At 35.3% G+C, this 17625-nt stretch overlaps 1 protein-coding gene and 1 pseudogene across 1 annotated transcript; both read right to left on the reverse strand.

Moving 5' to 3' along the window:
- Window positions 1-204: 204 nt before the first annotated feature.
- Window positions 205-1140, reverse strand: LOC126075607 (olfactory receptor 6C2-like). The gene has a single exon (XM_049883444.1). It carries the CDS (start codon window positions 1138-1140, stop codon window positions 205-207), a length of 936 nt encoding a protein of 311 aa, XP_049739401.1.
- Window positions 1141-14248: 13108 nt separating this feature from the next.
- LOC126075608 (olfactory receptor 6C2-like) lies at window positions 14249-15182 on the reverse strand (annotated as a pseudogene).
- Between the last annotated feature and the right edge of the window lie 2443 nt (window positions 15183-17625).

The following is a 17625-nucleotide window of genomic DNA, read 5'->3' on the forward strand; positions in this document are numbered from 1 at the left end:
AACCCTATAGGACAGGGTAGAACTGTCCCATAGGGTTTCCAAAGAGTGGCTGGTGGATTTGAACTGCTGACCTTTTGGTTAGCACACTAGCTCTTAACCACCACACCACCAGGGCTCCTAGCTTAGATGATTGAAAATAAATAAAGACAAAATACCTGGGGCCGTATGTCTTTTATTTTGATTTTTTTTAAATATTTTTTTCTTTTACTTATTTGAGAGCAATGCAAGTCTTTTCATCGAGTTCCTGAAGACTTTCTTAACTTGATTGTTCCTCAGAGTATAAATAAATGGGTTCAATGTAGGAGAAATAGAAGAAATGAGCAGTGAAACCACTTTATTAATGGTCACTTCTTCCTTTGATGTTGGATTCATATAGATGAAAAAGCACGTGCCATAGGTGATGGAAACCACAATCATGTGGGAAGAACAAGTTGAAAAGGCCTTTTTCCTTTGTTGGACAGAGGAGAATCTAAATATTGTCCTGATGATACTACCGTATGACAGAACTACACAAGTAAGAGTCATATTTAGGGTCAGCACAGCACAGATGATAACTGCCTGTTCTATAATCCATGTGTCCGAGCATGAGATTTTCATGACGGGAAATGCATCACAGGCAAAATGGTCAAGCACGTTAGAGTCACAAAATTCCAGATTTAAACCCAGGCTTAGTGGTGGGATTATTACACAGAAACCAGCCATCCAACAACAGATAATGAGAATCCTGCAGGCTCTGCTACTCATTATGGTCATGTAATGCAAAGGTTTGCAGATGGCCACATAGCGGTCATAGGACATGGCAGCCAGGAGGAAAAATTCTGTTACTCCACAGAGGTCAGTAAAAAACACTTGGATGACACAGGCATTATAGGTAATGACCTTGTTACCTGTTGCTATGTTATACAAATATCTAGGAATACAAGCAGAGGTAAATGAGATCTCTAAGAAGGAAAAATTTTTTAAGAAAAAGTACATAGGTGTTTTCAGATGAGAATCCACAAAGGTGAGGGTGATGATGGTCAGGTTCCCAGTTACACTCGACATGTAGGTGAGAAAGAGAAAGATAAAAATCAGAACCTGCAGCTGAGGGTCATCGGTCAGTCCCAGCAGAATGAATGATGTTACTGTGCCGTTTCTCATCACTGACTTCTGCCTTCTGTCCAATCTGTATGTGGTATTCAGAGAATTTTTCTTATAGATTATTTCAAATGTTCAAAAATTGAACGTATTCAGGCTATTTCTTCATTTGTGTGTGTGTGTGTGTTTTTTTTTTTTTTTCATGGTTTACTTCCATCCTCTGCTTAGGATTTTCTCATGTTACTAAAACAGATTGCTGGAGAGGTATAATTTTATGTATAGCAATACCGTCCTTTGGCTCTCAAGTAATCTTCCCTATTCACAAACTAAATCGTAACATTTCACTATTGCTTTCAAGTCTTTACTTGACAGTTGGGTCTTTGTTTTTCTCTCTAAACAATGCGAATACACAATGTATGATTTGGTCTCACTGTACAGATTCTAAAGAAGAGTTTGAGGTTTTTGTTCCAAAACTAGTTTTTTTGTCTGTTGGTTTACCTTTAGGACAAATATGTTTTAGTCTTATAAACAACTCTTGGTCCTCTTTACAAAATCCATCTTATTTCTGACATTGTGCACACCTTTACTGACTCTGCTTTACATTTCCTGCTGACATAAGTGATAACAGCCTTTTCTTCCCTCCCTGATTTTCCAGTTAAATGAATTATTTTACGTCCATTGTTGGTACTTTTACTAATGATAAATAGGATATTGAATCCAGAAGACAAGAACCTTCAGATTCTTCTGAGTTTGTGATAAGCTGCTCCACAGAATTTTCAGGATTTAATCATTAATTACATGGTAGAAACTCAAACATTTTCAAAATGCAATCAGTACCTTGAAGTTCTTTTACATTGATTCATAGAGAAACTTTTCTCTTTGGACACCCAGTTTGTTTTATGAGCAGTCTCACCTTATTGTTTAACTTACTCTGTTTTCTTCTGAGGCAGGGGCAGAGTTGGCTGTGACTATTCACCCAGCTCACAGCTACTAAGACAGGGAAGAAGCACTGAGGAAGGCTCATGGCTTACTGCAAAGTTATAAACTTCAACTTCTCTGTCATTTAGCAACTATCAGCTATTGATTTCAAATTGAAATATAGAAGACATATATTTTTTTGCGTTCTGTCTACCCTCCTTCTGTCTTTTTTTTTCCTAATCTGTCAGGTCGTCTGTGCATTTTTAGAAAATCTTATGAAGCCCTTTAAACTTTATGCGTTGTACAATCCTCAATATAGATTGTTTTCTTTTTTTGTCCTAAGATATTATAACTTATTATATAGTGGAGGTTAATGAAGAGAATTATTCTAAAGTGTTTATTCTATCTTTCAAGCAAATGTTCAAAATGAACACAGCATTCTTCAATGAGATGTTGCTACTTGTTTATGTATTTCTATATATATAAATATATTTTACTATTTTTAATTTGAAGTTGAATGTGTGACCAAAATTACCCTTGGTATTTTTTATATTAAGTTCAACGAAGATTTATGTATCTTATGCATTAAAAACCTCCATACAATAATGTTTATCTACACAAGAGAAATTTATTCTAAAATGACATCTCATAAATATATTTTGGGTATATTAGAAAATATACAAAATATCCTTGAAATTCATTGTATTTTATAGAGGAAAATATGCCCTAGATCCTACAAAAGGAGTTATAATCAAATAGACAAGCTTTATTGTACTTACTTTTGTGTTTAGTCAATCAGGGTTTCTGTTGGTTGTTTAAACATAGTAATACTCAAACTGCAACGTGGAAAGTAATCTTTTTATAAAGACATTTGTATCTTTACATTCATTAGGAGGTTCAGCAATGTATAGCGCTCCTAGCAATTTCCATCCCAACAAATTGGGCAGACACTCTCACAATGGCCTTAGTGCTATTATCAGCCCCCAAATACATTCTCACTATTGCCATCATTGAAAAAGAAAATAATTTATCTCTAACATTGGGGAACATCAGGAAATCTGTCTACTGGTGAAAGAGATGATATTCTAAATCATCAGGTCAGAGATGTAACCTTACAATATCAACTGTGGCCTTTTTTTTTTTAATTTGCTGAAAATGCCATTAAGTCAAAAAACAAAGAGCTCTTGGTGCCAAGAGTCATTAGCGAATTTCCTGATTATAAAATTTGGCAAAAAAGAAAAAGTAACACAGGCTTCAGAGGGACTGTGTCCTTGGAGAGAGGAGGATAATACCTGTTGCTGTAAATAAAAAATGAGCGTAGTGAAATTACAAAAATACCTTGTGGGGGGAAGAGCATGGTTGGCAAACAAACATACAAGGTGCACATTATTTGCTTAAAAATATGGTAACCAACATATAATAAACTGTGCATGAAGTATACAATATGATGTTTTGACATATGCATATTCCTGGAAAGTATCACCATAATTGCCATAGTGAACATATCCATCATTTCCAAAACTTTCCTTAATCCCTCCCTCCTGCCTACCCGCCTACTGCTGCCATTCACCTCCAATGACTGACTGATCTGGTTTTTCATTCCTCTGTAGATGAGTACGTGTTTTCTAGAATTTTATATAAATGGAGTGATACAGTATGTACTCATTTTTTTTGGTCTGGGTTATTTTACTCAGCATATTTTTTGGAGATATACTCATGCTATTGCACGTATTTATAATTCATTCCTTTTTATTTCTGAGGAAACTTCCGTCTTGTGGCTATGACACAATTTGTTTATCTGTTCATCTGTTGACAGATATTTGTCACTTCAGGTTTTTAGGTAATTCCAAATAAAGCTGTTATGAACACATATGCATATTTCTCTGTGAGAACACATGCTTTCATTTCTATGGGGTAAATTTGTAGGAGTAGAATGGCTGGGCCATATGGAAGCTATGTGTGGGTAAATACAAAATATTTTGTATTATAGAAATCCCTTAAAAAGTTATTTAAATTTTTAAATAAATGTAATACCGTATCTTTGGGATTAAAATGTTTAGCTAGATGATAGCACTATGACAGATGATAGCACTGACATCTGTGATAGTCCTACAAGTTTTCTTTAACAATCGAACCCCATTTAACTGCCTTCATTGGTGCAAAGTGCTTTATAGAATTTGTCCATTTTGTCTAAATTGTCAGTTTAGCATTACACATTTTTAAAAATCCTCCTTTGTTATTATTGTAATATCAGCAGACTCTATAGTGATGTGACTTCTCTCATTGCTCATATTGGTGATTTGTGTCCTTTCTGTATCTTTTTTTCTCAATTTTCTTTAAGCAGCAGGTTTTATCTATTGTTTTCCTCTCCTACTTCAACTGATTTCTGTAACAATTCTTTTTTTTTTTTTTCTGTTGCTTAATGTGAATTTATTTTTCTCTTCTTTTTCTATTTTTAAGGGGGAAATTGAGAAATTTTATTACAGACTTTTCTTTTTTTCATATTCGCATCTAGTACTATAAATTCCCTCTATTTTAGCCACTTTCAACAAATTTTGATCTTGTGTTTTAATTCTCATTCATTTCAAAATACTTTTAATATATCTTTTGATTTCTCCCTTGAGCCAGTAAGTTTCCTTGTATTTAAAGATTTTCCTGATGTCTTTCTGTTACTGTTTTCCATTTTAGTTATATTGTGGTCAGAATTCATACCTCCTGTATTTCATACACCGACCTCTCTATCTTCTATCACCTACCTCTTTCTTCACCCTCGTATTATTTGATAGATCCTGGTTGATTATACTATATTACTCTGTTGCTATTTTTTGGGGGTCCATCTGAAATATTGTATCTATATTTATCAGTGAATTTAATAGTTATCTCTTACTGTCCTATTCAGATTATTGTAAAATTATTGCAGGACAAGTTCATAAAATTAATTAAGGAGAAATTTTTATTGTTTGCATAGTTGATGAGTTTATCTTTTTTTTTTTTTTTAACATGGTGAAGGTGGAATTAATGGTAATGCAATTTATTTCTTTACCTAGTTAGTGGCAAATCTTTATTTGCCTTTTCAAATGCTGTATGGTAATTGACATATTTACATTTTCCACATCTCAGTTTAAATTTGTTAAATTTTATCTCTCTAAAAATGTGTTTATTGGCTTTGGGTTTTTAGTTTTATTTTTTGCTGTGGACCTGCAGAAAAAACACCCATAAAGTTATTTTATGTATTAGTATTTATATCTTTTTTCCTACTCTTCACTTTACATATATTTTTCTCTCTGTTTTATATTCATGCATCTTTCTTAGGAATTTATGAATTTTCCTGAATTTTTAAAAGAATCAGCTTTGAATTTAGCCTTTTTAATAACCTAATTTTTTTGTCCTTAGTAAGGTCCATTTTTCTATTTACTTTGGATTAATTTTTAATGGGTTTAAAAACGTCTTATAATGGGTGTGAGTTGCTTTATTTTTTTTTCTGTTGATTTTTTTTGATAGTGAATATATTTAAGGATAAAGAATTCTTTAGTTTCTTCTAAGTATAACTTTTTAAGATTTATATGAATTGTTATGCTGTATCCATATTTCATCATATGTGTGCTTAACTTTCAAAGTGTTATATTTAGATTCACTAATTATTTATATCTATTATTATTAATTATTTTTATAGAAAGAAACCCTGGTGGTGCAGTGGTTAAGCCTAGGCTGACAAATGAAAGGTTGGTGGTTGGAACCCACCAATGACTCTGTGAGAGAAAGATGTGGCAGTTGGCTTCCATAGATTCACAGCCTTAACGGTCCAGTTGTGAGGATTTTTTTTTTTTTTTTTTTATGTTTAGGTGTAATCCATACTAAAGGCTATGGTTTTGATCTTCATCAGTAAATGCTTCAAGTCCCTTCACTTTCAGCAAGCAAAATTGTATCTTCTGCATAATAAGTTTCCTTCTGTTAATGAGTTTTCCTCCAATCCTGATGCCCCATTCTTTTTCATGTAGTCCAGTTCCTCTGATTATTTGCTCAACATACAGACTGAATAGGAATGGTGAAAGGATACAACCCTGATGCATAACTTTCCTGACTTTAAACCATGCAATATCCCCTTGTTCTGTTCAAACAACTGCCTCTTGACCCATGTATGGATTCCTCATGAGAACAAATAAGTGTTCTGAAATTCCCATTCTATGCAATGTTATCCATAATTTGTTATGATCCACACTGTGGAATGCCTTAGCGTAGTCAATAAAGCACAGGTAAACATCTTTCTAGCATTCTCCGCTTTCAGCCAAGATTCGTCTGACATCAGCAATATCTCTGGTTCCACATCCTCTTCTAAATGCGGTGTAAATATCTTGCAGTTCCCTGTTGATACACTGCTGCCACTGCCTTTGAATGATCCTCAGGTAAATTTTGCTTGTATGTGATATTAATGATATCGTCTGATAATTTCCCCAGTTGGTTGGATCACCTTTCTTGGGAATAGGCATAAATATGGATCTCTTCCTGTCAGTTGGCCAGGTAGCTATCTTCCAAATTTCTTGGCATAGGCGAGTGAGCATTTCCAGTACTGCGTTTGTTTGTTGAATCATCTCAACTGGTATTCCTTCAATTCCTGGAGCCTTGTTTTCCGCCAATGCCTTAGGTGCAGCTTGGACTTCTTCCTTCAGTACCCTCAGTTCCTAATCATATGTTATCTCCTAAAATTGTTGACGTTGACCAATTCTTTTTGGTATAGTGTCTCTGTGTATTCCTTCCATATTCTTTGATGCTTCCTGCATTGTTTAATATTTTCCTCAAAGAATCCTTCGGTATTGCAACTCACGGTTTGAATTTTTTCTTCAGTTCTTTCAGCTTGAGATGTGCTGAGCACGTTCTTCCCTTTTGGTTTTCTATCTCCAGGTCTTTGCACATGTCATCATAATACTTTGTCTTCTTGGGATGCCCTTTGAAGTCATCTGTTCAGCTCTTTTACTTCATCATGTTCTCCTTTTGCTTTAGCTACTCAACGTTCAAGAGCAAGTTTCAGAGTCTCTTCTGACATCCATTTAGGTCTTTTTTTTTTTTTTCTCTACTGTCTTTTTAATGACCTCTTGCTTTCTTGATGTAAGATGTCCTTGATATTGTTCCACAACTTGTCTGGTCTTTGGTCATTAGTGTTCAACATGTCAAATCTGTTCTTGAGATGATCTCTAAATTCAGGTGGAATATAATAAAGGTCATACTTTGGCTCTCGTGGACTTGTTCTAATTTCATCAGTTTCAATTTGAGCTTGCATATGAGCAATTGATGGTCTGATCTGCAGTCGGCCCCTGGCCTTGTTCTGACTGATGATATTGAGCTTTTCCAATGTCTCTTTCCACAAATGTAGTTGATTTGATTCCTGCGTATTCCATCTGGCAAAGTCCATGTGTATAGTTGCCGTTTATGTTGGTGAAAAAAAACCTATTTGCAATAAAGAAGTTGTTGGTCCTGCAAAATTCTATCAGGTCATCTCTGGCAACGTTTCTATCACCAATTTTTTTTTTTTTTCTATCACCATATTTTACAACTACTGGGCTTTCTTCTTTGTTTCCAACTTCTGCATTTCTATCACCAGTAATTATCAGTGCTTCCTGATTACATGTTTGATCAATTTTAAACTGCAGAAGTTGGTAAAAATTCTCAATTTCTTCATCTTTGGCCTTAGTGGTTGGTGCGTATATTTGAGTAATAGTCATATTAACTGATCTTCCTTGTAGGTGTATGGATATTATCCTATCGCTGACAGTGTTGTACTTCAAGATAGACCTTGAAATGTTCTTTTGGACAATAAATGCAGTGTCATTCCTCTTCGAGTTGTCATTCCTGGCATAGTGGATTATATGATTGTCTGATTCAAAATGACCAATACCAGCCCATTTCAGTTCACTAATGCCTAGGATATTGATCTTTATGTGTTCCAATTCATTTTTGAGGATTTCCAATTTTCCTGGATTCGTACTTTGTACATTCCACATTTGGATTATTAATGGATTTTTGCAGCTGTTTGTTCTTGGAGTCGTGCCACATCAGCAAATGAAGGTACTGAAAGCTTGATTCCATCCGTGTCAGTAAGGTCGACTCCATTTTGAGGAGGCAGTTGTTTCCCAGTCGTCTTTTGAGTGCCTTCAAATCTGTGGGGCTCATCTTCCTGCACTATATCAGTGTTCCGCCTCTATTTGTAAAGTTTTCACTGGCTAATTGTTTTCAGAAGTAGACCAGTGGGTTCTTCTTCCTAGCCTGTCTTAGTCTGGAAGCTGAGCTGAAACCTGTCTGCCATGGGCAATTCTCCTGGTATTTGAATACCAGTGGCATAGCTTCAGCATCACAGCAACGCACAAGCCCCCATAGTAAGACAAACTGACAGATGCGTGGGGGTTATTAATGATATTGTTCGATAATTTCTGGATTGTATTGTATCACCTTTCTTTCTTTGAAATGGGCATGAATATGGCTCTCTTCCTGTCAGTTGCACTGGAAGGTGTTTTCCAAATGTCTTGACATAGAAAGGTGAACAGTCCCAGAGGTGTAACTGTTTGTTGAAACATCTCAATTGGCATTCTGTCAATTCCTGGAAAAACAATTCCTTGTCTTTCATAAGTGCCTTCAGTGCAGCTTGGAATTTTTCCTTCGATACCATTGATTGTTGATCATATGCTACATCCTGAAATGGTTGGAGGTTGACCAATTCTTTTGGTACAGTGACTGTCCATATCCCTTCCATCTTCCTTTGATGCTTCTTGCATTGTTTAGTATTTTCTCCATAAAATCCTTCAAAATTGCAAGTGGAGGGTTGAATTTTTCCTTCAGTTCTTTTAGCTTGAGAAATGCCTTGCAGGTTCTTCCCTTTTCATTTTCTAACTCCAGGTTTTTGCACATTTCATTATAATTCTATACTTTGTCTTCTGGAGCCAACATTTGAAATCTTCTATTCAGCTCTTTTACTTCATCATTTCTACTTTCCTTTACCTACCCTAGGTTCAAGAGCAAGTTCCAATGTCTCCTCTGACATCCACTTTGTTCTTTTCTTTCTTTCCTGTCTTTTTAATGACCTTTTGCTGTCTTTATGTATGATGTCCTTGACATCATCCCATAACTCCTCTGGTCTTCGATCATTAATACTCAAAGTGTCAAATCTGTTTGTGAGATGGTCTCCAAATACAGGCGGGATATACAAAAGTTCGTATTTTTGATCTTGTGATCTTGTTTTATTTTTCTTCAGCTTAAACTTGAACTTGCATTTGAACAGTTGATGGCCTGTTCCACAGTTTGCCCCTGCCATTGTGACTGATGATATTGAGTTTTTCCATTGTCTTTTTCCATAGATGTAGTCAATTTGATTCCTTTGTTTTCCATCTGGTGAGGTCCATGTGTATAGTCTCTGTTTATGTTGTTTGAAAAAGGTATTTGCAATAAATAATTCCTTGTTGTTGTTGTTAGGTGCTGTCAACTCATAGCAACCCAATATACAACACAGCAAAACACCGCATGGTCCTGTGCCATCCTCACAATCATTGTTATGCTTGAGCCCACTGTTGCAGCCACTGTTTCAATCCGTCTAGTTAAGTGCCTTCCTCTTCTTTGCTGACCCTCTACTTTCCCAACCATGATGTCCTCCCAGGACTGAGCCCTCCTGACATGTCCAAATTATGTGAGACATAGTCTCACCATCCTTGCTTCTAAAAAGCATTCTGGTTGTACTTCTTCCAGGACAGATTTGTTCATTCTTTCAGCTGTCCATGGTATAGTCAATATTCTTCGCCAAAACCATAATTCAAAGCATCGAGTCTTCGTCTGTCTTCCTTATTCGTCGTCCAGCTTTCACATGTGTTTGAGACGACTGAAAACACCACAGCTTGGGTCAGGCGCACCTTAGTATTCAAGATGATAACTTTGCTCTTCAACACTTTAAAGAATAATTTTGCAACAGATTTGCCCAATGGAATGCATCTTTTGATTTCTTGACTGCTGCTTCATGGGTGTTGTTTGTGGATGTAAGCAAAATGAAATCCTTGACAACTTCGTTCTTTTCTCCATTTATCATAATCTTGCTTATTGATCCAGTTGTGAGGACTTTTGTTTGCTTTATGTTGAGGTGTAATCCATACTGAAGGCTGTGGTCTTTGATCTTCATCTGTAAGTGCTTCAAGTCCTCTTCATTTTTAGCAAGCAAGGTTGTGTCTTCTGCATAAGGCAGGTTGTTAATGAGTCTTCTTCCAGTCCTGATGCTCCATTCTTCTTCATATAGTCCAGCTTTTCAGATTATGTGCCCAGCAAAAAGATTGAGTAGGTATGGTGAAAGACACAACCCTGACACACACCTTTCCTGACTTAAACCGTGTGGTATCCCCTTGTTCTCTTCTGAGGACTATCTCTTGATCTATGTATAGTTTCCTCATAAGCACCAGTAAGTGTTCTGGAATTCCCATGCTTCACAGTGTTATCCATAATTTGTTATGCTCCATACAGTCCAGTGCCTATGCATTGCGAATAAAATACAAATAAACATCTTCCTAGTGTTTTCTTTCAGCAAGGGTCCATCTGATATCAGCAATGATATGCCTCATTAGCAGCTGAACTCTTAACCACTGTGCCATCAGGGTTCTGAATTCACCTACACAAACACACACACACAAACATCCTCAACCAAACCAAACCACTACTATCAAGTTGGTTCCAACTCAAAGTGACCCTATAGGAAAGAATAGAGCTGCCTCATAGGGTTTCCAAGGCTGTAAATTCTTATGGAAACAGACTGCCCCATCTGTCTCCCACAGAGTGGCTGGTGGGTTTGAACCACCAACTTTTCGGTTAGCAGCCAAGTGCATTAATCACTGCACCATTGCTTACATTAAAAGTTCTCATCTAAGAATACTGATTGCCTTTCCTTTGTTCAAATTATCTTTATATTCCCTCAAAAAAAAAACCTATATAAGTATTTTAAATGTGCCCCGTATCTTTCATGTTTTATTTATTCTTTTGGCAAGTAAATGCTTGCAAGGATTATAAATAGTGATATTTGCTCATTGGTTTCTAGTTGCTTGTTGGTATTATAAATAGTGTATTGATTGCTAAATATTTTCCATTTGTTCAGCCAGAGTACCAAATTCTCTTATTCTACCAGTTTCCTATTGGAGTTTCTCGAGTTTTCTGAATACGTAAGAATATCATCAGTGGAAAAAGGATGTCACAATTAATCAATTTTAAGACACCATCAATTGTACCACGTGTCATTATTTTATGTACCAGTAATGGAGAGAAAATATTGTCAACTAAACTATGAATGAAGCCAGATGCTGTCCATTGGTCACTTCACTTCAAAGAAGTAAAATGAAACTTTATAGTCACTCACATGTAGTACTTTCATATATCATTTTTCATATTTATTCTGATTATTTTGTTGTCTTATCTCATTGAATTTGTAAGATTGTACAATGAAGTATTGAATATTTCTGTTTTTTATTCATTCACATTCATTGAGGAGGGATTTATCTATGCTATTGAGCTTTTCAAAGAACTAGTTTTTGAATTTCTTTAACTTATTGGTTTCATTTTCTACATTTATTAAGTTACATTTCCTCCTTATTCTTAATTTTATTCTCTTTCACATTTATTAAGATAAGCATAAGTCCCTCTCTTTTATTGTAGTTTACATTTTTGTAAATAATGGATACATTAAGATAGCAGAATTCCTACTAAGTATAGGTTTTTCCATGCTGCAAGTAATTTGTAATATAGTGCTGATATTTCTTTGTTTTCTGGATACTAATTAGTTGATTAGATGAGAATACCTTAGTTTCCAAAGAATTATATTTGTGTGGATCTTTTCTGTACTTTATATCTGATAATTTAACTAGTATAAAAGAAGTTGGACTGGAAAAGCTTAATTTGTGTCAGATGGAGGCAAAGAAACCCATCCAAACTCATTGCCTTTGAGTCAATTCCCACTCATAGCTACCCGACAAGACAAAGTAGAACTGCCCCATAGGGTTTTCAAGGCTGTAATCTTTATGGAAGCAGACTGCCACATCTTTCTCCTATGGAGTAGTTGGTCGATGGGAACTGCCAACCTTTCAGTTAACAGCCAACTGTTTAAACATTTTGCTGTTCCTTTAGATGTAGATATTGGTATCAAATACACTTGAGAAATACTATCCTGTGATCCATAGCCATAAAAGTGGCAGACAATATTTTTTCAAAAAAAATTGTAATCTTTCTAGGAAAATGTTCATGAATTTTAATCCAAACTTTCATTAAGAGTGCGACAGTTTGTCAGTTTTCACTTTTTGCTGAGGAGCCCTGGTGGTGCAGTGGTTAAGGGCTCAGCTGGTAACCAAAATTCAGCAGTTCGTACCCACCAGCTGCTCCACAGAAGAAAGATGTGACAATCTGCTTCTGTAAAGACTACACTAAAACCCAACAAAACCTATTGCTGATGAGTCAATTCTGACTCATAGTGACCCTACAAGACAGAGTAGACCTGGCCCATAGGGTTTCCAAAGAGCTGCTGGTGGATTGGAACTGCTCACCTTTTGGTTAGCATCCAAGCTCTCAACCACTGAGCTAATAGGACTCTCCCCTTGAAACCCTATGTATGGTGCAGTACTACTCTTTCCTATAGGTTTGCCAAGAGTCAGAATCAACTCTACAATCAGTGGTGTAACTAAGGGAGTGTGAGGGTGGTTGGACTACACTGGGTAACATTGTCAGAGGGGGTGACACCGGAATGACTGTCTACAAAATTTTTGTGCAGTTTTTCAGCAGAAATTTATTATTTTTTATCAAAATATTCCTTTAGTTGGTTATAAAGACAAGAACATTTTTTATAAGAGTAGCTTACGTGTATCAATATATCTACAAGGCTACAACTCTATGTTAATTTACTTTTTGAGCCATCTAATGCCCTCTAGTCAGAGCACCTGCTACAAGCATGAGCTGTAGTTTTCGTTGCTGGCGATGTTTTCATGGTCCCTGATTATGTTAAATTTTCTGATGGTTTAGCTACAATATTGTGGTCATTAGTATTTGTGAACCTATATCAATAACTTTTAGGAAATGAAGTACTAATTAAAGGAAAAGAAGAAGTAATACATGCGAATTATGATTTACAAGTAACGTTAGTACAAAAACACGTTACTAAGGGTTTTGTGTAGCCTGGTATGGGAGGAGGTCCATGGGGTAGGGTGACACCATGAGTTACTAAACTCAGTGACACCAACCCTAGTGATGCCACTGACCACAGTAATATGTTTGGTTTCTGGTTTTGAACTTTCTGCTGATGTGTCATTGCAAGTGCTCTTATCACTTTGCTCTTGAGACTTTAAACTGAAATCCCTAACATCCATAATGCAACGCCTTGCTCTCAGTCTCCAGTCCACGTTCTTCTGAGCACCTACCAATTTGTAGATTGTTGCTCTACTTTTATTTGCATATTTATTTCTGACACCCTCTACTTATGACTGCAATGTTTTTAGCAATAGATTCAAATTAACATTTACTAAAATTTATCTAGCATTTTTATATTTTTGTAATAGTAATATTCCCATGTCATTTTAAACATCTATTTTATCAATATTAAAAGTGCTATTCTCTTCCTAGACTGTTGTTCATATTTTTACATTATGCCATTTTTGTCCTTTTTAGACTTACATAAAATGACTCTTATTTAAGATGTTTGAATATCGTTACGTGTATTTATGTAGAATTAAAAGGGATTTTACCCTATATTTGCTGGACTAGATAATGGTTTTTATTATACCTTATAATTTAATATTATGAAGTTAATTTCATTTCAAATAATAAATTTTTGAGAAATCTACTTCTATATTCTCTTAACAAGATGTAAAACATTTTCAGGTAATGGTTTGAAAAATGAAGATACAAGAAAGGCTTGAGCAGGGTTTGTGGAAGTTATTTTAAAAAAAGGATTGATAAAATCAATGCAACTAAAATATTAAAAAAAAAAAAAAAAAAAACCTGCCATTGAGTCAATTCCAACTCATTGCAATCTTATAGGACAGAGTAGAACTGTCCCCATCAGGTTTCCAAGGCTGTAAATCTTTAGGGAAGCAGTCTCCCACAGACGGTAATTTTAAATCGCCAACCTTTTGGTTAACAGCTAAATGCTTTAACCACTATGCCATCAGCTGAAGTATAGAAGATTAGAAATACATAAAGGAAAAATATCTGGGGCCATTTACTTTTTGTTTTGAAACATTCTTAAAAATATTTTCTTTTACTTAGTTGAGAGCAATACAAGTCTTTTGATTGAGCACTTCAAGGTTTTCTTAACTTGGTTGTTCCTCAGAGTATAAATAAATGGGTTCAATGTAGGAGAAACAGAAGAAATAAGCAGCGAAACCACTTTATTAATGGTCACTTTTTCCTTTGCTGTAGGATTCATATAAATGAGAATGCATGTGCCATATGTGATGGAAACCACAATCATGTGGGCAGAACAAGTTGAAAAGGCCTTTTTCCTTTGTTGGACAGAGGAGAATCTAAATATTGTTCTGATGATACTAACGTATGACAGAACCACACAACTAAGTCATATTTAGTGTCAGCACAGCACAGATGATAACTGTCTGTTCCACAGTCCATGTTTCTGAGAATGAGATTTTCACAAGGGGACATGCATCACAGACAAAATGGTCAAGCACGTTAGAGTCACAAAATTCCAGATTTAAACCCAGGCTTAGTGGTGGGATTATTACACAGAAACCAGCCATCCAACAACAGATAATGAGAATCCTGCAGGCTCTGCTACTCATTATGGTCATGTAATGCAAAGGTTTGCAGATGGCCACATAGCGGTCATAGGACGTGGCAGCCAGGAGGAAAAATTCTGTTACTCCACAGAGGTCAGTAAAAAACACTTGGATCGTACAGGCATTATAGGTAATGACCTTGTTACCTGTTGCTATGTTATACAGGTATCTGGGAATGCAAGCAGAGGTGAATGAGGTCTCTAAGAAAGAAAAATTCTTTAAGAAAAAGTACGTAGGTGTTTTCAAGTGGGAATCCACAAAGGTGAGGGTGATGATGGTCAGGTTCCCAGTTACACTCAACATGTAGGTGAGAAAGAGAAAGATAAAAATCAGAACCTGCAGCTGAGGGTCATCGGTCAGTCCCAGCAGAATAAATGATGTTACTGTGCCGTTTCTCATCACTGACTTCTGACTTCTCTCCAATCTGTATGTGGTATTCAGAAAATGTTTCTTATAGATTGTTTTAAATTTTCAAAAAGTTCAACGTATTTGGCTTTTTTCTTTATTAGGCTTTTTTTTTTTTTTTCTTTATGTTTTTACTTCCATCCTCTGCTTAGGATTTTCTCATGTGACCAAAATAGATTGCTGAAGAGGTGTAATTTTATGGGTAGCAATATTGTCCTTTGTCTCTCAAATATTCTTCCCTACTCACCAACTAAATCAAGAAATTGCACCATTGCTTTTATGTCTTTTCTTGACAGTGGGTCTTTCGTTTTCTTTCTTTAAACAATGCTAATACATAATACTTAATTTGGTCTCACTGTACAGATTCTAGAGGAGAGCTTGAGGTCTTTGTTCCAAACCAAGTTTTTTGTCTGTTAGTTTGCTTTTAGGACAAATGTGTTTTATTCTTATAAACAACTCTTGGTTCTCTACACAATCCACATTTTTCTGACTTTGAGCACACATTTACTTTACTGACTCTTCTTTACATTTACTGCTGACATAAGTGATAACTGCCTTCTCTTCCCTCCCTGATCTTCCAGTCAAATGAATTGTTTTATGTCCATTGTTGGTATTTACTAATAATAAATGGAGTATTGAATCCAGAAGACAAGAACCTTCAGATTCTGAGTTTGTGATAAGCTGCTCTACAGAATTTTTTCAGGCTTTAATCATTAATTACACTGGTAGAGACTCGAATGTTTTCAATATGCAATCAATATCTTGAAGTTCTCTTAAAAAAAATTTTTTTCTGAAGTTCTCTTACATCAATGAAAAGAGAAACTTTTCCCTTTGGGTGCCCAGCTTGTTTTATGAGCAGTCTCACTTTATTGTTTAACTTACTGTCAGTAGCTGGGTGAATAGTCAAAGCCAACTCTGCCCCTGCCTCGGTAAGAAAGCACAGTAAGTTATACAATAAAGTGAGACTGCTCGAAAAACAAACTGGGCATCCAAAAGGAAAAGTTTCTCTTTTCACTGATATAAGAGAACTTCAAGATAATGATTGTATATACGGTCGCTATGAGTCAGAATCGACTCGACGGCACTGGGTTTGATTTTTCTTGGTTTTATTCACCCAGCTCACAGCTACCAAGACTGGGAAGAAGCACTGATGAAGGCTCATGGTTTACCTGAAAGTTATAAACTTCAACTTACCTCTCGTTTAACAACTATCAATGATTGATATCAATTGAACTATAGAAGAGCTATATTATTTGCAGCCTGTCTACCTTTCTTCTGTCTTTTTTTCCTGATCTGTCAGGTAGTCAGTGCATTACTATGAAACCTTATGAAGCCCTTTAAACTTTAAGCATTGTTCAATCCTCTTTTTTCTCTAAGATATTATAACTTATTATGTAGTGGAAGTTAATAAACAGATTTATTCTAAAGTGTAACTGAGTAATTGCTTATTCTATCTTTCAAGCAAATGTTCAAAATGAACACAGGGTTCTTTAACGAGATGTTGCCACTTGTTCATATGTTTCTCTACATATAAATATACTTTACTGTTTTTAATTGGAAGTTGAATTGTGACCAGATTTGCCCTTAATATTTTTTATATTAAGTTAGATGAAAATTTATTTACGTATTTAATGCATTATAAACCTGCAGACACTAACATTTATCTACACAAGAGAAATTTATTCTTAAAATAACATCTCAGAAATATACTTGGATATATTAGAAAATATATAAATTATCCTTGAAACCTGTTATATTTTATAGAGGAAAATATAACCTACATCCTACAAAGGGGGTTACAATCAAAGAGACAAACTTTATTATACTTACTTTTGTGTTTAGTAAATCGAGTTTCTGTTGGTTCTTTAAACACAGTAATACTCAAACTGCAATGTGGAAAGCAATATTTTTATAAAGACATTTGTATCTTTACATTCATTAGGACGTTCAGCAATGTATAGCACTCCCAGCAATTTCCATCCCAACAAATTGGGCAGACATTCTTACAATGGCCTTATTGCTATTATCGGCCCCCAAATATATTCTCACTATTGCCATCATTGAAAAGAAAATAATTTATCTCTAACGTTGGGGAATATCAGGAACTCTGTCCGCTCGTGGAAGAGAAGATATTCTAAATCATCAAGACAAAGAGATGTAACCTTACAATATCAAATGTGGCTTTTTTTTTTTTTTTAATTTGCTGAAAATGCCATTAAGTAAAAAAACAAAGGGTCCTACGTGACCTACTTTCAAGAGTCAATGAATTTTCTGATTATAAAATTTGGCAAAAAAAAAAAAAAAAGTAACAGGCTTCAGAGGGACTGTGTCCTTGGAGAAAGGAGGATAATACATGTAGCTGTAAATGAAATATCAGCGTAGTGAACTTGCAAATGTATCTTGTTGGGGGAAGAGCATGGCTGGAAAACAAACATAG

This window comes from Elephas maximus, chromosome 4, assembly GCF_024166365.1.
Source record: "Elephas maximus indicus isolate mEleMax1 chromosome 4, mEleMax1 primary haplotype, whole genome shotgun sequence".
NCBI classification, from domain to species: Eukaryota; Metazoa; Chordata; class Mammalia; order Proboscidea; family Elephantidae; genus Elephas; species Elephas maximus.

Coding starts and splice junctions, on each gene's coding strand:
- LOC126075607 (XM_049883444.1), bottom strand. CDS start 1,140: ATGAGAAACGGCACAGTAACATCATTCATTCTGCTGGGACTGACCGAT.